The sequence below is a fragment of the Mobula hypostoma genome, chromosome 7 (assembly GCF_963921235.1).
Source record: "Mobula hypostoma chromosome 7, sMobHyp1.1, whole genome shotgun sequence".
Lineage (NCBI taxonomy): Eukaryota > Metazoa > Chordata > Chondrichthyes > Myliobatiformes > Myliobatidae > Mobula > Mobula hypostoma.
The window spans coordinates 49590752-49611246 of NC_086103.1; the positions used below are offsets into that span (position 1 = coordinate 49590752).

The 20495-nt window shown below is 41.5% G+C and overlaps 1 protein-coding gene across 4 annotated transcripts in view; it reads right to left on the reverse strand.

Annotated features, from left to right (window-relative positions):
- The window catches only part of LOC134348903 (PH and SEC7 domain-containing protein 2-like), a 165087-nt gene that overhangs the window by 47575 nt on the left and 97017 nt on the right, over nucleotides 1-20495 (reverse strand). For 2 of the 4 annotated variants that reach the window (XM_063052698.1, XM_063052701.1), the window contains exons 8-10: nucleotides 11037-11127; nucleotides 3023-3066; nucleotides 2371-2561 (exon numbers count right to left, since the gene is read on the reverse strand). In XM_063052698.1, the coding sequence (XP_062908768.1) occupies nucleotides 2371-2561; nucleotides 3023-3066; nucleotides 11037-11127 (326 nt within the window). The remainder of the gene's footprint in view (nucleotides 1-2370; nucleotides 2562-3022; nucleotides 3067-11036; nucleotides 11128-20495) is intronic. The other 2 variants (XM_063052700.1, XM_063052699.1) reach the window with 1 other exon arrangement.

Sequence of the window (20495 nt, forward strand, 5' to 3'; positions counted from 1 at the left end):
TTTTGTCATTTATATGGAGTAAATTGCTCAGTAATTCTCCAACCAACTACTACATAGTCAATCATGGTGATGTAGAAGCTGCAGTCAGTTTACTCTGGTTGTCTACAGGCTCCATTCTGCTATTAATTTACTAATAGACCTATCACTAAAACCCACATGAAGCTGTTATACTCACCCACTAATCACTTGATAAACATGCATGGAAAAGATAGGCATCATGCATTAACAGTGATTTTTTTTATTACATGCTGCACCTTAATTACTGTGAAATTATTTTTTATGAATATGAATCTTAAAAGTAATCACTGCTGTTTTTTTGATTGTTTTGCACTTTCTTAGAACTCTCAGTCCCAGCTTTCTTTCTTAAGCTGTATTTTGCTTTTCATGATTTGACAAAGAACTACATATACTAATCTATTCATATGTGATTTGTCTCTGCATGTCTTGGTTGAAGAAGCATGCTGTTGCATGGCCTACTTACATATCCACTTATCACATTTTGGGGGCATTGGACTAGATCAAATGTTTATAGACAGCAAAAAAAAATCATGGGGCAATTGGAAGTGCAGTGAATGGCAAGTTCCCTTACCTTTGCTACTGAACACACAATCAAGGCCACAATCTTAATTCTTACTCTCTTGATATTTTTGATATTCTTCCTACATTATCTGAGTAATTTCAAATAACAATTATTATCTTACCTCCTGTTCCTGGTCCTTTAAAGATCTGTGTATCTCTGCAATAGTGAGAGCTGTTGTCTACTGATCACTGAAGTAAACAATGTCTTATTTGTGTAAACAGTGGCATACTAATGTCATGGTCCGGTCCGTGAAGTCTGCATTCTGGTTCATGGTCCGGTCCATAGTTCCTTATTCCAGGTTTTCTGGTTTTCCCTGGTTTTGTTGGGGGCTCTAATTGAGGCACCTGATTCTCATTTTGGGCTGGCTACATAAATTGCTCCTGTCTTCAGCTTCATTTGTGGGACTGTTCCCTTCACCTTCCTTTTGAAGCCTTGCCTGCAATGCTGTCAAGTTCTACTGCTGGAGCAAGACTACAGCCTTGCTATATCTAGATAAGGAACTATCTTTTGGTGTTTGGAACTGTCTCTTTATTTCCTTGCCTTTGCTAGGTAGGTCTGGCTGTTTGCTGCTACCTTGTGTTGGGAACCATCTCTTTGTGCCTTTGCCTTTGTTGGGTAGGTCTAGCTGTTTGCTGCTACCTTGGGGGGAGAACTGTCTCTCAGTATTCTGTGTATGAGTCCTGGCCCTATGTCCTGCTCTCTAGGAGGGCTCCTGACTGTGTTCCATGTTCCAGTTCTGCCAAGACCAAGTCAAGGATTTGGGTTCCTGTCCTATCCATGTGCCTTGTCCTGTGCAGGAGTTCCTTGTTCAGCCCTGTAGCCACATCATGTCTTCACCTAGTTCTGGAGTCTCAGTCTGAGTCAAGACCCAGGTTCTTGGTCTTTACCCAGTCCTGCAGCCAAGCCTTGAAGAAGCCAAGCCTTGCCCAGTCCTGTAGCCATGTCTTGTCCTTGCCTAGTTCTGGGGTCTGAGCCCAAGTCAAGACCCAGGTTCTGGGTCCTTGCCTAGTCTTTGGCTCAGAGTCCAAGCCCAGGCTCGTAGTTCCTAGTTCCTTGTCTGGGTTCTGTGTTTCTAGTCTAGTCCTAGCCCAGACCCTGTATCCTAGTCTCGTCCAGGGCCTGTGTCTTGTCTAGCATTGTTTCTTCCCCACTTCTCTTGCTTTCTTGACACATCTAGTCCTGTTCCTTGTACTTCAGTGTCTGTCTCTTGCATTTGGGTCTGCTCCCAGTGTCCCCCTATGATGACTAATGTTAAGTAAAAGTATCCTGTAATATAGTACATTTAATAGAGTGCAATACAAATATCAGCAACAAGAATATTGGATGTTACTGACACCAAATAAACTCAAAGTCAAAACTGGCAGAATCCTCAAATAAGCAATAACTATATTTTTCTGTCATAAAAGAAAATTAAGTCACTAAAACAAGCCAGGTGCCAAAAGTCCAGTATGTTGTCTTCCTTTGTATTTGATGTATATTTTCACTGTGGCCATGCCTGTTGAGGAATTTAGCAAAGTGCTGCTTTCTTATAATTATTATGTGATGCTGAAGCCTACTTATGTTTGTGGTGCAGTAAAATATTTTGTAGCAGAAAGCCAATACCTGGGTACTCTGCACACCCAGAATATGGGGCATGAATTTCTGGCTCCTAGCCACTTCCAACAAGCCTAAATGCCATAAGCAGAGCTCAAAGATGTGCCCAAAATGTTCATGGGAGAAATCTCATTTCGCCCATTGAACATTAGCTTCTACAGCCTGTCAATAAAAACACAACACTGGAAAATGCTTACTTCTCTTGCCATCCATGTCTGCATGTGTTTTACGATTGAGTACTCCATGTTTGTAGGTTGCTGCATTCAATGCCTGAGGGATATCAAGGAATGGATTACTGCTATCAATTATTCTTGTCACTTTCTTTGCACAGCTATCAAATTTATCATCCACAAGCTCTGACAGTGATTTTCTCAATTCATCTTCATCCCTAAAAGAAAAGAGTAGAATCAATTTTATTGAAGACATTTGTAAATCTGTTTATTGTCGGAGAACAAAAATACTTCAAGATCATTGTAATCACATTTAAAAATAATTGCTATTTATAGATTTCAATTCAGTATACATTAACAACATATCTAATGTATGTGTACGAAGACAGAAATTGAGTCCGAGTTTACAAAAGTATAAATAATTCTAGTGAATGTGTGAAAACAGAGCCTTCGTTGCAATGTACATTTAGTTCTTGAAATGAAAATTAATTTTGCCTTTAAAAGACAGAATTCCTGGCTACAATTTCCATGGGTAGGAGTGCTGTTGTGTAATTTTTCAGTTCCAATATAGCGAAAGCAGAAGTATTTATGATGGATCATAAAAATTAAATAATTCCAGTCATTTACAATTTAAGTACATCTGAATTTAATTACATGAGAAAATAAGGTTTGCACTTACACAGCCCATTCCAGCTTTTCATTTTTTATTGAGTTATACAATCCCTGAAGGAAAAGAAATTCTATTTTATTAGTGAATAGTCAAGCAGATGAATGCATTTAGAGGACACTATTAGAATATGCTTATCACAGAATTACTTTATCTTTATTATAATTCTTCACTGCTTTGATCAGATTGATTGGGAAAATGACAAGCAAAAGGAGATGAATATTTTTGAACTGCTGATATTCCAGTTTTTGAATTTCGTAGTTTTTCATCCTATAAACGTAGCATTTGATTCCCAAATAAAAATTCAGTTAAATTGATCAAAATCCCTGGTTGTAATATTCATTTATGTGAACAATGGGTTGGGGGTTGAATATTTTTACAAAGCATTGTGTGTCATCACACTTGTTGTCTTGTGGCTGCAGTTCAGCTCAAGGCATAAAAATTACTGAAAGTTACAATAGAGGCCAAGTCAAAGTAAATTTTATTACCAGGGTACATGTATGTCACCATATACAAACCTGATAGTCATTTTCCCGTGGGTATACTCAGAAAATCTACAGTACAGTAACTTTAACAGGATCAATAAAGGATCAACCAGAGTGCAGAAGGCAACAGTGCAATGCAAATATAAATTTCTAGCAAGAAATAATGAGAACATGAGATAGACCATAGAGTGCGATCATTGGTTGGGCAGCTATCCCCTTTTATTCTGATGGTTGAGGGATAGTAACTGTTCTAGAACCTAGTGGTGCAAGACCTGAGACTCTTGTACCTTCTACTTGATGATAGCAGTTAGAAAAGAGCATGATCTGGCTGGTGGAAATCTCTGATGATGGATGCTGCTTTCCCATGACAGCGGTTCATGTAGATGGAGGTGCAGATCGAAGAAGGTAGGCAGTTGAAATGGATCGGCATGGACTAGATGGGCTGAAGGGCCTGTTTTTGTGCTGTACTTTTCTATGACTCTACGACTGTATGTGCTCAATGGCTCAGAGTGCTTTACCTGTGAGGTAGTAACATCCAGGAATTTAAAGTTGCTCACTCTGTCCACCTGATCCTCTCAGAACTGACTCATGGACTCCTGGACTCCTGGCTTCCCTCTCCTTAAGTATACCTGTTCCTTGGTCTTGCTGACATTGAGTGAGAGGTTGTTGTCATGACACCACTGAGCCACATCTTCAATCTCCTTCTTGTATGCTGACTCATCATCACCTTTGATTCGGACCACAACAGTGGCGTCATCAACAAACCTGAAAATGGTTTTGGAATTGTGCTTAGCCACAGTCATGTATAAGGTGAGTAGAGCAGGGGGCTAAGCACACACCCCCGTGGTGCACTTGTGCTGATGGAGATCGTGGAGGAGACGTTGTTGCCAATCTGAACTGACTGGGGTTTACAAGTGAGGAAATCCAGGATCCAATTGCACAAGGAGGTATTGTGGCCAAGGAGCTTATTGATTAGTTTTGATGGTGTGAAATGCTGAGCTGGAGTCAATAAAGAGCATCTGGATGTATGCATCTTTGCTGTCCAGATGTTCCAGGATTATGTGAGGAGCCAATAAGATGGTATGTGCTGTGGATCTGTTGCTCAATAGGCAAATTAAAGCAGATCCGAATCACCCCTCAGGCAGGAGCTGATGTGTTTCACTACCAGTCTCTCAAAACACTTCATAATTGTGGATGCAAGTGCAACTGAGCAATAGACGTTGAGGCAGGTCACCAACGCTCTTCTTCGGGACCAGCATAATTGAAGCCTGCTCGAGGCAGGTGGGTACCACACACTGCCGGAGTGAGAGGTTGAAGATTCAGTGAACACACCAACCAGTACGTGGTCAGGTACCCCGTCAGGTTCAGATGCTTTCAGTGATTTCATCTCCTGAAGGCAGCCTGCAGTCAGCTTCAGATACTGAGATCAAAGGATCATCAGGAGATGTGGGGTGTTGCGATGGTCCCTTCGTTTTCTGATGGTCAGAGTGAATATAGAACGCATTGACTTCAGCTGGAAGTGAAGCCCTGCTGTCTCTAATGCTGTTTGATTTGGCTTTGTAAGAGGTGATAGCATTCAAGCCCTGCCACAGCTGTCGGGCATCCCTCATTGGTTCAAGTCAAAAGGGCAATATTATGATAGTCTTGGGAGATTTTAACATGCAGGTAGGTTGGGAAAATCTGGTTGGTAATGGATCTCAAGATCTCAAAGGAGTAAATTTGTTGAATGCCTACAAGACGGCTTTTTAGAGCAGTTTGTCATTGAGCCTACTAAGGGATCAGCTATACTGGACTGAATATTATGTAATGAACTGGAGATGATTAGGTAAAGGAACTGAGACCGTGATCACAATATGATTGAGTTCAACTTGAAATCTGATGGGGAGAAAGTTAAGTCTGACATAGCAGTATTTCAGTGGAGCAAAGGAAATTACAGTGGCATGAGAGAGGAGTTGGCCAAGGTAAACTGGAAGGAGATGCTGGCAGGGATAACAGTAAAGCAGCTTATGTTTCTGGGAGAAATGAAGGTGCAAGATAGATGTACTCCAAAATCAAAGAAATACTCAAATGGCAAAATAGTACAACGATGGCTGACAATGGAAGTCAAAGCTAATGTAAAAGCAAAAGAGAAGCCATAAAATAAAACAAAAATTAGCAGGAAGATAGAGGATTTGGAAGCCTTTAAAAACCTACATGAAGCATCTAAAAGAGTCATTAGGAGGGATAAAAATGAAATACAAGCTAGCAAACAATATCAAGGTGGATAGAAAAAGCTTTTTCATGAATATAAAAATAAAAGGGAGATGAGAGTGGATATAGGACGAGGAGAAATTGAACTTAAGTATTTTGCATCAATTTTCATTGTGGAAGACACTAGCAGTATGCCTGATCTTGTAGTGTGTGAGGGAAGAGTGGGTGCAGTTACTGATACAAGGGAGAAGGTGCTCAAAAAGCTAAAAGACCTAAAAGCACATGTCACCCAGACCAAATGAACTGCACCCTAGGGTTCTGAAAGAGGTTGCAGTAGAGATTGTGGAGGCATTAGTAATAATCTTTCTAGAATCGTTGGACTCTGGCATAGCACCGGAGGACTGGAAAATTGCAAATGTCACTCTACTCTTTAAGAAAGGAGGAAGGCAGCCGAAAGGAAATGATAGCCAGTTAGCCTGACCTCAGTGGGTGGGAAGGTGTTAAAGGATGAGGTTATGGAGCACTTGGTGAGACATGACAAGAAAGGACAAAGCATAGTTTCCTGCAGGGAAAATCCTGCCTGATGAACCTATTGGAATTTGTTGAGGAGATTACAAGTAGGATAGATAAAGGGGGTGTAGTGGATGTTGTATATTTGGACTTTCAGAAGGCCTTTGATAAGGTGCCACACATGAGGCTGCTTACCAAGTTAAGAGCTCATGGAAGTTACTAGCATGGTTAGAGCATTGGCTGATTGATAGGAGGCAGTGAGTGGGAATAAAAGGATCCTTTTCTGGTTGGTGCCAGTGTCTCGTGGTGTTCCGCAGGGATCGGTGTTGGGACTGCTTTTTATGCTGTATATCAAGGATTAGATGATGGAATAGATGGCTTTGTGTCCAAGTTTGCAGATGGTATGAAGATTGGTGAAGGGGCAGGTAGTGTTGAGGAAACAGGAAGGCTGCAGAAGGATTTAGACAGATAGGAGAATGGGCAAGAAAGTGGCAAGTGAATTAAAATGTAGGAAAATGCATGGTCATGTACTTTGGTAGAAGAAGTAAATGTGCAGACTATTTTCTAAACAGGAAGAAAACCCAAAAATCTGAGATGCAAAGGGACTTGGGAATCCCTGTGCAGAACACACTTAAGATTAACTTGCAGGTTGAATTGTGGTGAGGAAGGCAAATGCAATGTTAGCATTCATGTCAAGAGGTCTAGAATACAAGAACAGGGATGTGATGTTGAGGCTTTATAAGGTACTGGTGAAGCCTCACCTTGAGGACTTTGAAAAGTTTTGGGCTTCTTATCTTAGAAAAGATGTGCAACACACATCAAAGTTGCTGGTGAATGCAGCAGGCCAGGCAGCATCTCTAGGAGGAGGTACAGTCAACATTTCAGGCCGACACCCTCCGTTTCGTGTTTACGCTAAGAAAAGATGTGTTGCCATTGGAGAGGGTTCAGAGGAGGTTAACAAGAATGATTCTGGGAATGAAATGTTATCATACGAGGAATGTTTGATAACTCTGGGTCTGTACTCTCTGGGAATGAAATGTTATCATACGAGGAATGTTTGATAACTCTGGGTCTGTACTCTGGAATTCAGAAGGATGAGGGGGGATATCATTGAAATCCCATAAATGTTGAAAGGCCTAGACAGAGTAGATGTGGAAAGGATTTTTCCCATGGTGGGGGAGTCTAGGACAAAATGGCACTCAGGATAGAGGGGCATCCATTTAAAATAGATGCAGAGAAATTTCTTTAACCAGAGGGTAGTGAATTTGTGATATTTGTTGCTTTAGGCAGCTGTAGAGGCTAGGTCTTTGGGAAGCCGGGGAGTGGGGCAGAGAAGCGGGGAGAAAAAAGGATCAGCCATGATTGAATGCGTTGCAGATTCGATGGGGTAAATGGCCTAATTCTGTTCCTATGCCTTATGGTTAAGTTTTGTCCAGAATCTCCACCTCGCCTATGAGGTGGCTTTCCAGAGACTGTACTTGCACCTCTTGCAGTTAGAAATAGGTAAGTGTGTAATAGAGGGTACTAAAAGACATGGCAATAATCATAGTAGATTAGCTTTGATCCTATGAAGATCCCAGCAGATTAGAAAAACACAAATGTTATATTGTTATTCAAGAAGAGGATGAGGGAGAAAACCGGGAACTATAGGCTAATTAGCTAAACATGTCAGTGGTGTGACAAAAGACCAAGTTATCAGAAGATTGATGCCGATAAGAGAGGCAAAGAGAAACATTCCAAATATTAATGAGAGACGAAAGAGATTAACGAAAAGAGACACAGTTCCAAGTATTGTCAGACCGGTTGCTTTGAACCTGAACTGTTTGAAGTTTGATGGACAGGCGATACCCCAGCAGGGGGATAAAAGGAACAGGTTCGCTAAGGCAAGGGACACACCACGAGATAACGAGACCCTGGAAGTGCGTTGTGCCCCCCCCCCACAAGTTGGTGGAAGTTCTGGAGGTCTGGTTGTGGGACCGACCATAGACGCACAGGGTGGAAAGGTACGATCGGCGGGAACCTGGTGTGTGTGTCCGCCCTTGCCTGGGTGCCAGGTTCACCGCAGAAGAACGATCGTATCCGGAATGGAGGGGTCACAGTCGGTGACCTCAGAAGACAATACAAAGGGCTCGCCCGAAAGCTAACTGCGAGGAATATCAAAGGTCTGTTTGAATCCGACTTGAATATCATCATTCACTCTCTCTCTCCCTCCAATGGCACAACAGTGATTACTGCGAACTGAACTGAACTCTGTGTCACTTGAGACTGATCATTTTACCCCTGGACTGCGATAGAGCTTGATTGATCCTATTATCCTAGTTCTGTGTACGTGTGTTTTATCATTGCTAATCTGTTGCATTTATATCCTTATGATTAGAGTACTGTGTTGCTTATTTCTTTAATAAAACTTTCTTAGTTCCAGTAATCCAGACTCCAACTAAGTGGTCCATTTCTGATGGTTTGACAAACCAGTTACGGGGTACGTAACAGGGGGCACATGCTGGAATTCAATATTAAGTAAATGACAACACAACACTCAGAAAGATAGAAAGCATAATTAGTGAATGAGAAATTGTGTGACTAAATTATTAGAGTTCTTTGTGGTTGTCCCAAGCAGTGTAGATAAAAGGAAACTGGTGGATGTTGTGTCTCTTGTTGTACAAATAATATTTGACAGAAGCAAAAGAGGGGTACTGGACAAGGAAAAGAGCACATGGGTTTCAGTATGACAGCAAGGTTACAGGACTGGTCAAATGACAGAAAATGAAAGCTACCAAGTTAAATCTAGTCAAGTACCTTAAGTAGAACTGCTGAAATCTTGGCTGTTTATATTTTATATTTGTGATTTGGATGAAGGGATAGGGATAAAGTGTAATGTATTGGGTCTGTTGATGAATAAAAAAAAGGTAGGTGGGTCAGAAGTTATATAGAAGATACACATGCACAATGAGAGGACTTCAAGAGATTATGTCTGGGGTTCCCAACCTATCTTTACACCAATGAGCCTTACCATTAACTGAGAGGTCTGTGGAGCCCAGGTTGGGAAGCCCTGGATTAAGTAAATGGGCAGCAATAGGGGAGGAAAATGGTGTGTGATGTGTGGATGTGCAAGGCAATTTATTTTCACAAGAAGAATACAAAAACAAAATATTTAAATGATGTGAGACCCATCTACGTTTGGTGTTCAGAAATATCTGGTGTCCCTGTATAAGCAACACAAAGTTGGCATGGCATTGAAGTTAGTGACAGCTCCTTCAATTGTTTTTCCAGGCAGTGACGCCAACCTCCCCCACACAGTCCATCCACTACTTTACATCATTCATCAATATTCCGTCAGTCACGCCTCGTATGTAATATTGACATACTGCATTAGGCCTGCCAATTCAATTTTTTAAGTTTAGCTAAAAATGCACTCCCTGTTTAAATGTGTAAATCAATATCGCATCCCTGTTATCACTGCAACTGAACTTAATATTTGCTCAGGGTTTAATTAAACTCTTTAATTAAAATTCTGTATAGGTTTTCCATTTTTATTCAGCTTCAATCATATATTGAGCAACAAAATTATAAAATTCCTTGTTTAAAAAAATATGTTAATGATACCTTTCATAAGTGTAATGCAAGAATGAAATTGCAATCAACTATCAAAGTCACTGTGGAAAATGTTTACAATATAAATATATTTATTAAGATAATTCTTTTGGCCATACGATTAACTCAGCGATTGCTCAAAGAATGTGAAATTCAGCCTGCAACCTAACTGCTTCCAAAATATTTACTGTGCTATGCAATGCCAGTTCTTCAGTTTTCTAGATTTCTATTAACTTTAATTTTCAACTCTGGCATTTTCAAATGTACATTTCAACCAAACTGAAGTTAGAGTCAGTTTCAAGTTTAATAGTAATGACAATTACATTATAATTACATAATAATTACATAATAACCTGTGCCTAAATATCAACAAGACAAAAGAGATGGTTATTGACTTCAGAATGCGCACCACTCACAACCTTCTTTACGTCTGCAGCACAGCAGTGGAAATTGCAAGCCTGAGAGTGCACATCTCGCACACACTCATTGTCCCAGCACACATTCTACGTAATCAGGAAAACTCAACTGAGGAAGCTGAAAAGAGCTGGACTATGCACATCTATACTCATGTCATCATAACAAGCTGTGTCACTGCATGGTATGGAAACTGCACTACAGTGGACAGGAAGGGTCTGTAATGGGTAGCCAAAACTGTCGAATACATCACCAGCATCAACACCTTATCAGGTACGACCATTAAGGACATATAGACAGAAAGGTGCCAGAAAAAGGCCATTAACACCATGAAGAATCCCACCCACCCTATTTATAGACTGTCAGACCCTCTCCCATCAGGGAGGAGGGTATGTAGCATCCATGACAGGACCACCAGACTTAAAAACAGTTCTTATACCAAGCAGGCAACTGGGTCATGATTCCCTACCATTAAGTTCACAGCAATGAAGTACATTATAATGCACTTGTAAACACCATTAAAGAGTGAATCACAGTGGGTGAGGCTAATTCTTCCAGTGAGGAAACGTTTCAATCTCTACTGGAAACCCATAGTTAATAAATAATTTTTAAAAAGTGAACTCATTAAATACAGCAAATCTTGCCATTCTATGGCACAGTACATATTTTGCATCATTTCACAGTCGTTTTCTAAATTGGCATATATTTCATTGCACTGTAGTAACACAAGTAATCAATCATTTTATGTGGAACATGGGTGTCACAATATTTAGGTTCTTGAAAGTGCATATTGTTTGGTAATAACATAATCACTATTTTATTGCTGTGAACAATACCTTCAATAAATCTTTTGGAAAATCCTTCCCATCATTAAGGCCATCCAGATTAGAAATAAACTGCTGACATGACATCTTTTTCCCAATATTCTGCAATATATAGACATAATAAAATTCACTTTAATTTTGTAAAACAATGAAACTAATATTTGAACCCAACAAAATGAAAATTAAGATACCTTAATGCAGACATGAAGCACAATAATGAAAATGTGTATTTTAAAACAAAAGCATTTACAGTAAAATTAAAATCTATGTGATTACAAATCTCAAAACAAAAGGGGAGAATTACCCTGGAACATTTAACTTATTACAAAAAATAAAGGGATGAAAAGAACAAAATGGATTGGGATAAAAGTACTGTTTAATATGAAATTCCATCAACATGGCCTTAGAAAATTGCCTGAAGCACTACGAATAAAACTGGATTATAATAGGACCGGCAACACACACAAAATGCTGGTAGAACGCAGCAGGCCAGGCAGCATCTTATAGGAAGAAGTACAGTTGACATTTTGGGCCTAGACCCTTCATCACTCCGGCCCGAAACGTCGACTGTACTTCTTCCTATAGATGCTGCCTGGCCTGCTGCGTTCCACCAGCATTTTGTGTGTTTTGCTTGAATTTCCAGCATCTGCAGATTTCCTTGTGTTTGCATATAACAGGACCAACTGCCTGAGAAAGCACAATGCCATAGCTCTGGCAGCGAAGACGTGGATGAGAGCTATATACTCCTAGCAATGAAATAAGGAATGGAAACTCAAAGATGAAGCACGACTAAAGACAAAATTATAACACTAAAAGTAAAACAATTTATTAAAGGCTAAGGGGAAATTTCAGATGAACTGATCAATCATTATAATTGTGCAAGGATTCTATACTGGATGGCAATAAGTAATAAAAAACAGACTGGTATTAAGGCAAAAAGCTACAGTTTAATTAGATAAATGAAAACTGTCATCAAAAAACTTCAGCGAATATATTGGCTCAGTTTTCTCATTTTAGTTTTAGCTCATTTGGGCAGATGTCAGGAATGAAGAAAGAATATGTTTGACTTTCAAACAAATTCTTGATGGAAATTATTAAAGTATAGACAAAACTGCACTTTGAGAAAGCAAATGAAAAATGGTACACAAGAAATATAGGATGTCATTAACATCAAATTCCAAGATAAATAGAACACGTTGCTGAAGGTTTGTTAAGAAAGCATGAAGTAGAATAAAGAGTGACTTCTCATTCAGGGACAATGAAATAAATGACCAGCGATCAACTTGGAAGACACTCTCTTTAAATGGACACAAGCACAAAGCGTACTTCCTTAAAATTGTCTACAGTATGAAACTGGGTAAAATCATGAGATACTCCATGACAAATGGAAAATGTAATGTAGAAATAACCAGATCTTTAAAGAAGTTGAAAAACTCTTTATCCAAACTCTTGATCCATAGCAGTTTATATGGAGACATTGAAAATAAAACTAAAATTGGTATATTAAAAATTCTAAATGTTGATTTGGACAGCTACATTCAGTTAAACATCATCACTGTAGAAAATATATTACAGTCATGAAAAAAAAACCCATAGAATTCAAACATTGAAAACGTGTGACAAAAGACAAGAGACTTCAAAAGTTCAGAGGAAGCTAAACACTCATCTAAGAGAAGCTTCTAAAAGTTTGGAAGTCTTGGAAGCTAGACTGGATTCCCCACTCCCACCGCTGGGATCACTGCCCTTGCTCTCCCCATATCTACATCTTATCTGGGCCTATCTTGTAGACTGTCTGCACCCCAGATGGCAACAGCACCTCAGCCAACGCACTATCTCTTACATTGTGTCAGTTAAAATCTCTTAAAATTTAAGTAAATAATATTATTAAATAAAAAACCTCTTAAAAATAAAGTCAATTAGAAACATGAAGTTATTAACAAGATCATTAAAGTATAGCAAAATACACCACTTCCTTTATTTCCTAAATGGGGACATCTCATTTTCCCTTATTAGGGAGAGAGGGAGCCTGTGGTATGTTGAATTACCGGGTGAACGAGTAGTCTTTGGGGTACTGCAAGTCTGTGTCTTTATTGATGCTTTGCTGCACACTTGAGTGCTTGGTAGGGGGTGCCGATGCTTTTTTGCTGGTGGGGAAGGGGATCGTTGCTTTGCTGCTGCTTATGTGTGGAAGGGGGAGCTGGGGGGGGGGGCTTTGAGGTTTTAACATTTAGCTGCCATTCATTCTTTGGGGCACTCTTCTGTTTTTGTGGATGTTTGTGAAGAAAAAGAATTTCAGGATGTATATTGTATACATTTCTCTGATATTAAGCGCACCTATTGAAATGTAAATATCTGTCCTACAATACATCTTGAAATCAATAGAGACTTGATTTTCTGCCTGTGGATATGAGAGCTATGTTCCCCAGGTATTGTCAGAGAATCCCCTAATTCTGGGAGCCTACTGTAAGTAAACTTTAAGACTTTGTCTTTCTTAACAGTATTACTGCAGGGTAACATAATTGGTGGAAATGTACAGAATTCACAACCACCAACATTGAGATGGGGTTTCACTTTAAGAGGCTGGTCTAACATGATAACATAATTATGTAAAGGGTTTTTAGTGTGCTTTGGTGTTCAGGCTTTGGATAAAATGTGTTATGGTTTTTCTTGAATATAAAATGCCTCACTTCTGTAAGGGGGTTCTTCTTTTATGTTACTGCGTAGGCTAATCAAAATGGCTTCTTTGTTATGTTAACTGCTGAGAAAGTTCTCTCACTAGCAGTTTGGTTGGGTTATAGAGGGAGTTGTATTCAGTTGCTAACCAATTGGGATAGATGTTATTCTTTCCTGTGTGTCTGTAAGGTATTGTGATGCGTGGGTTTTTGGGCAGAAGGCGCGATGTGGAGAGGGAGAGCGGATGCGATGCTGTGAGCTGGCTGACAGGGTGGACCCCGAGCCGGAGCCCGAGGTCCAGGATCTTTGGCGAGGAGAGGAGACGAAGACAGACTCGTGTGGAGCGTCTGGTCAACCACCGTGGTTGGTCCCAGGTGGCGGGTCGAGGGGGTCAGGGGGAAAGAATGGTGGAAAACCGACCCCGTTACTAGAGCTCCAACTCTGCACGAAGAGGTTGAACTTTGATAAGTTTGGCACCTTTTACTTTCCTTTTCATATTTTATCTCTTAATTATATAGTTACAGTAATATCTATAAATTGTAATCACTTAATCGTATATGGTGCACTGTCTGTTATTTAGTGGGGTGGGGTACATTACACAGCATCATACAAACTTAATTACCCAGTTTGGCGGGGCCAAAGTCTGCTCCCCCAAGACGAAAGCGAGTTGAGCCAGCCTGAGGCTTACCAGGGGGCTACATTTGGAGGCTCGTCCGGGATTGAATTCAGTGGTGTGCTGCGTGATTGCCCTGTTTAAATCAGTGCTGCTGTGACTCTGTGGGATTGTGGTTAGTAATGTGTGTCTCTGTGGAATTGCTGGTTATTACTGCATGCGTGTTGGTGGTGGGACCAGGGGCTGTCCATACTGTTAGGAGAGAGAGGAAAGAGTGGTCTGATTGAGAGATAGTGTCTGCGAATAAAGGTTCTAGCTATGGCAGGCTCCACCTGACTTTTAGGATATTGTCCACCTCTAAAGGGGCGGAGGCGTACAAGACGTGGGCGAAGTGGATCTCTCAGTTGTTAGATGAGCGGCAGTGCTCGGTTGAGGGAGAGCGACAGGGATTGATTGAAAGTTTGGGTAGGTGGGCTGTTGATGGTGTTAGAACTGTCAGAATCAATTACTCCGTAGTGACAGCTGCCAGTTATCTGAAAGGGGGGAAAAGTTTTCAGTGTATCTTCTCTGGCTAAGAGGATAGCTAAATTGCTTCCAGTGCCAAGGAGATCATTTCAGGGGATCAGCCCCTCCCTCAATTGTTCAGCTGATCAGAGAGGTGTCGGGAAACTTAGTGGAGGCCCAGTGGGGGAATGGCTTGGGGTCTCTGGGGGAGCATGCTCCCAGCAATGTACCAAGGACTTTCCAAAAGGAAAAGACCCTATTCCTGAAGGCTTAGAGGGACCACATCCCAGAGTGTCGTTACGGATAGATGGAAGCTATGCTAAAGCCATCCTCGACACTGGGGCGCAGTTCAAATGGTTGTACAGTTCGTTTTACAACCGGTGTCTGAAGCATTTACTCTTGACAACATTAAGGGCACTGGAGATTTGGGGTACCAGTGCCAGTGATTATCCAGAAGACAATGATTGGTTAGTAAACCTGGAGTTCATGGGTGCATTGCCTGTGCACCCAGTGTTTCAAGCTGCTTGTGAGGACATGTGTAGCAGCCTTGGGCCGGTACTGAATTTAAACGAGACCCGATTGTGGTACAGCCTGGGGGAAGTATCTGAGGGTGAGGACCTCTTAGTAGATGCTCCAAAATACCACGAGGGAGGGGAGTTGACCGCTGAAGACACCTCGCTGAGAGAGAGGTCGCGGCGACTGGACCCTGTAGCCGTGGAAGACGTAGGCAGCATATGTGTGGATTATAGGACTCTGAACAGGCGCACTGTCATTGACCGGAATACCGTCCTGAGGGCCGAAGATGCTATGGTCTGTTTGTGTGGTGCGACATGGTTTAATGTGCTGGATCTGAGGAATGGATGTTGCCAGATCCCGATGAGTGAGGCCAACAAGGAGAAGTCAGCCGTTACAGGTTCTGTAGGATTCTTCCGATCCGAAAAGATGCCCCAGGGCATATCCGGAGCCCCTGCAACCTTCCCACGGGGCACGGGGAAGACCATGGGGGACGTGGAGATGTTTGGAGTTTTGGCGTATGTGGATGATCGCCCAGGGTTTGGATTCGCCTTGGGGGACGATGATGTGAGATGAGTGCCGGAGCCCAGGGCAACCACTGAAGAATTGGAGCTCACGCTCCTCAAAGTGGAGACGGAGAAACAGAACTCTGAGCCGAAACTGCGGTCATGTACTGATGAATTAATCCAGAGAGGCGAAACAATGAACAACCTTCGAAAGGATCAGCAGAATCTCAAGAAATCGATCCAGAACAGATTGGAAGAAGCTGGTGGTGTAATTGCGTCCCCGATGGAAATGGACATGAAGCGTGAGTCCGAACTGCTGAGACGGGGGTGAGAGTTGGAGGAGTCAGAGAAGAAGCTGACGTCTCGATTGCAGGAGGCTGAAGATGCTGCAGAGGCAGCTCAGGCTAAGTGCTTCATTTGGGAGAAAATCAAACAGCAGCTACCGATCGAGGAAATGGGGAAGAATAAGGATTCGAAGTATGATGTACAGGATGTGTGGTACATGCTGCCTTTTGCTAACTTCCCCTTGATTGAGGAAGAGACTTTTGGCCCTTCCCCCACTGAGTCAGGTGTAGTGGGGAGGGCTAGCTGTGGGCAGCCTGGGTTACTGCAGGACCCGGAAGGAAAAGTAGCGGGGCCCCGGACACGGGACAGGGGGCTCCGAGTTGCAGTGGGAGCATAAGTGAGAGATTGAGAGAGGAGTTGGCAAGCAGACCCGAGGTATCCCCAGTAGTGTCCGAGCCTTAAGGGTTTAGGTGAGGGGGTACGGAGGTCTCGGAGGATTAGGAAACTCCCTGATAGGTTGGCCTATGTAGCACCCGTGGTACCCGCCGTAAGGTCCACTGTTTGGGGAGCAATGTCACTGTGTACCTGGATTGGGTTTTTGTGTCTGCAGGAATGGTTGGCGAGTTATTTAGAAGTCATGAGGACATAACTTTTTTTGGTGGGGGGAGAGTGTAAGGGGTTTCTTCTTTTATGTTACTGCGTAGGCTAATCAAAATTGCTCTTTTGTTATGTTAACTGCTGAGAAAGTTCTCTTGCTAGCAGCTTGTTTGAGTTATAGAGGGAGTTGTATTCAGTTGCTAACCAATTGGGATAGATGTTATTCTTTCTTGTGTGTCTGTAAGCTATTGTGATGCGCGGGTTTCTGGACAGAAGTTGAGATGGGGCGAGAGAGTGGATGCGATGCTGTGAGCTGGCCGACAGGGCGGACCCCGAGCCGGAGTCCGAGGACCAGGGTCTTCGGCGAGGAGAGGAGACGAAGACAGACTCGTGTGGAGCCTCTGGTCGTCCACCGTGGTTGGTCCCAGGCGGCGGGTTGAGGTGGTCCCGTTACTAGAGCTCCAACTGTGCACGAAGAGGTTGAACTTTGATAAGTTTGGCACCTTTACTTTCCTTTTACATCTTATCTCTATTAATTATATAGTTCCAGTAATATCTATAAATTGTAATCATTTAATCACATATGGTGTATTGTCTGTTGTTTGGCGGGGTGAGGTACATGACACAGCATCCACACAAACTTGATTACCCAGTTTGGCGGGGCCGGAGGCTGCTTCCCCTAGACGAAAGCGAGTTGAGCGAGCCTGAGGCTTACCAGGGGGATACACCTCATTTTATTTTCTCAGACCTACAGTACTATTAGCTGACGATTCAAAAATATGAAGTAGAAACATGAGATGAAAATTAGAAAAATACAGTATTTACTTCAAAAGGGTATTAGAATTTTGTGACCTATTGATGCAAATAAATAAACTTATAGAATATCAAACCTTACAGCACTGGAGAGGCCACTGAGCCCACGATGTAATGCCAATCACTTAGCTAAGGCGTGAATTATATAATCACTTCATAATGTTATTAGGAGGCTAAGGATCACTTAAGATTGGGATGGCTGGCCAGGGTAAGATTGAGCAGAGAGCAAGAAATGGTCTGAGATCAGTTAGAGGACTGAGGTCAATAAGTTTGCGAACTTCAGTGCTTCTTGGTTCTGTCTGGTTGCTCTTCCATATCAGCTGGCAGTGGCCCAGCTCTGAGAATAGGTCTTACAGTTTAATAACTGGGCAGCATGGTAGCGTAGCACGTTGCGATTTGATTTACAGCGCCAGTGTCCTGGATTCATTTTGTGTAGCAATTTGTAAAGGGTTTGTACATTCTCCCTGTGACCGTGTACATTCCGTCTGGGTGCTAGGTTTTCCTCCCAAATTTCAAAGACATACTATACACTAATTGATCACCTGGGTGGTGTGAGCTCATTGAGCCAGAAGGGCTTGTGACCAGGCTGTATCTGTCAATAACAATAAGAACCTTCTAGGGCAGGGGCTCCAAGCCTTTTTATGCCATACAGCCTTACCATTAACGGAGGGGTCCGAGAACCCCAGGTCCAGAACCCCTGTTCTACCATAAGCCAAACAACATCAAATGTTAACTGTTTGACAATTGACATTTAAGATATCTCAAGAAAGCTAAATGTCTCAGCAGAGGCTCTGCTGCATCAAAGGGATGAACGAATAATAAATAATTATTTAGGCACCTATGCTATCTCACCAATCTTTCAAAGAAAACAGCCTGTGTAGCGTTCACTGTTATGAGAGCTTCAGAAGAGCTAGCCCATTATACCGTATCTTGTTCATAATGCTACTCGTGAAACAAGGATTGCACAACATGAAGAATGCTTTAGATAATCAGAGCAGTTGCAGTTGCAATATGCATGTAAAAATGATTCTGTCAATCTCTTCTATAAGAGTGGAAACATGAATTCACAAGGACCAAATCGAACAGCCCTTCTCAAAGTCCAAGTAAAAGGCTTGTGTTAAACTCCACAAAGATTTTCGCTAGTGCTGTTCAAATGTAGAAGATTGTTTCAAATTGCCTTTTATACAACCCTTGAGAGATACTGGTGGCCAACAATGCCATTTGAAATCAGAACTACAGAACAAAGCACTTCAGTTGAGGTTGAATCTGTTGTTTGAAGGACTCAGTGGAACAGAGACTAGAGAAGATGCAACGTTTTATCACTGGACAAGGGTAGAATGTGCAGAAGTAGGGATGGACTATGACCTTACTAAGTAACAGCCAGCTCTTTAAAAAAGGATGGAAATTGGGTACCAACTAGCCCAATACTGGGGGGAAGGGATAGGCTACAGTCCCAGGTCACAGTCAAAATGTGGGGCAAGACATCTAGCACTAAGAAGAGAAATTTCTTCACTGAACCTTCAGTGAATCTGTGAGAATCTCTACCATTGAAGGCTAGGGAGGTCAAGGAGATAGATTATTAAATACAAAAGACACAAAATAAGTATGATACAGAGAGCGTATGAATCATGATCTTATTGACCAGTGCTACATTTGTGAGAGGCCAAAGTAGTATACAATTCTATTTATTTCTATGAACAAAAGATGGGAACATTTTGAGCTGATAGAGAGAGAAAAACAATTAAAAAGAGGCTCCTTTCATGTGATCTCCTCAGAAAGGCTCAAACCAAAACCAGCAAAAGTGAAGGAGATTGATAGCAATTCCTAATTGGCAGATTTAGCCTTAGTCCTAGAATCTGTCAACTAGTTAGGGAAATTCATGCCCCAACTGAGACAGGTGCAGTATCTGAAAGGAAAACTGACAAGTGAAGACTAACGTGTGGTCATACAAAGCACCAATGACAGAAAATAAAACTTATATTAAAAGCAGGCGCCTGAGAAAAGGGTTTTAGAGTAGCTACGAAGCAAAATGGCAGATCAATAGCATATGTACATAAAGGTATGGCTGACACTGAAACATGCCATTTCAGCTGAGAAGAGTCCACCAGGCCGGATTACAGTGATGGATGCCAAATGCACCTCTGACAGAACTGCCAACTAGCTACAGTGCATACCTGTTCATTCTATACTTCTGCGTCTACACACTGGTACATTGGTTTAGGACTTGCTGGTGTTCAGATATGGGTGCATCTGACATCTTGAACGATCCTCACAGTCGCCCTTGTGTCCGAGAACATTCTACAATGATCTAAGCTGGTAGCCTGGATGCACTTCATATCTGGCTCCTTAGCTTTACGTCAGCAATATCTAGTACGGTGCCATGAATTTGATTGTGTCTTCATTAAATAGGTACAGTATGCGAGGGTAAATGAGTTTTTACATTATTTTAATTAATGTTTAATCAAATCATTACCCTGAATTGTTTTAATGTCCGATATTAACTTTTAAAATATTTTCTGATTCTTCAATTATGTAACTTTTTTCCATTGTTTAAAGCCCTTGCTTGCACATGGTGTGTTGGATAAACACTGAACACAGATAGCAGCAGCTCAGCTTATGTTTAATGTTCTATCTGCCAGATAATGAGACGCCACATAAAATATTAATAGATAAACCCATCCATATACAAATGCATGCACACACATACTTTGCTGCAAATGAGTTAGCTAAGTTTGTGACTAAGTGGGAATTCATTTGTACAATACATCAACTGTATTATCCACAATTCAATGGAAAAATTGTGTTATAAAAATAGCTAAATTATTTTTGAGATAGGCAGAAATAGATACAATACAAATCTTTGGAAATATAAAAAAAACACATCAATGCCTGTGTTCACTTCTACTCCAGCTTAGAAACTGATAAACCTCTGACCAGGACAAAACTGCCAATTCTTTCAAGATGGTG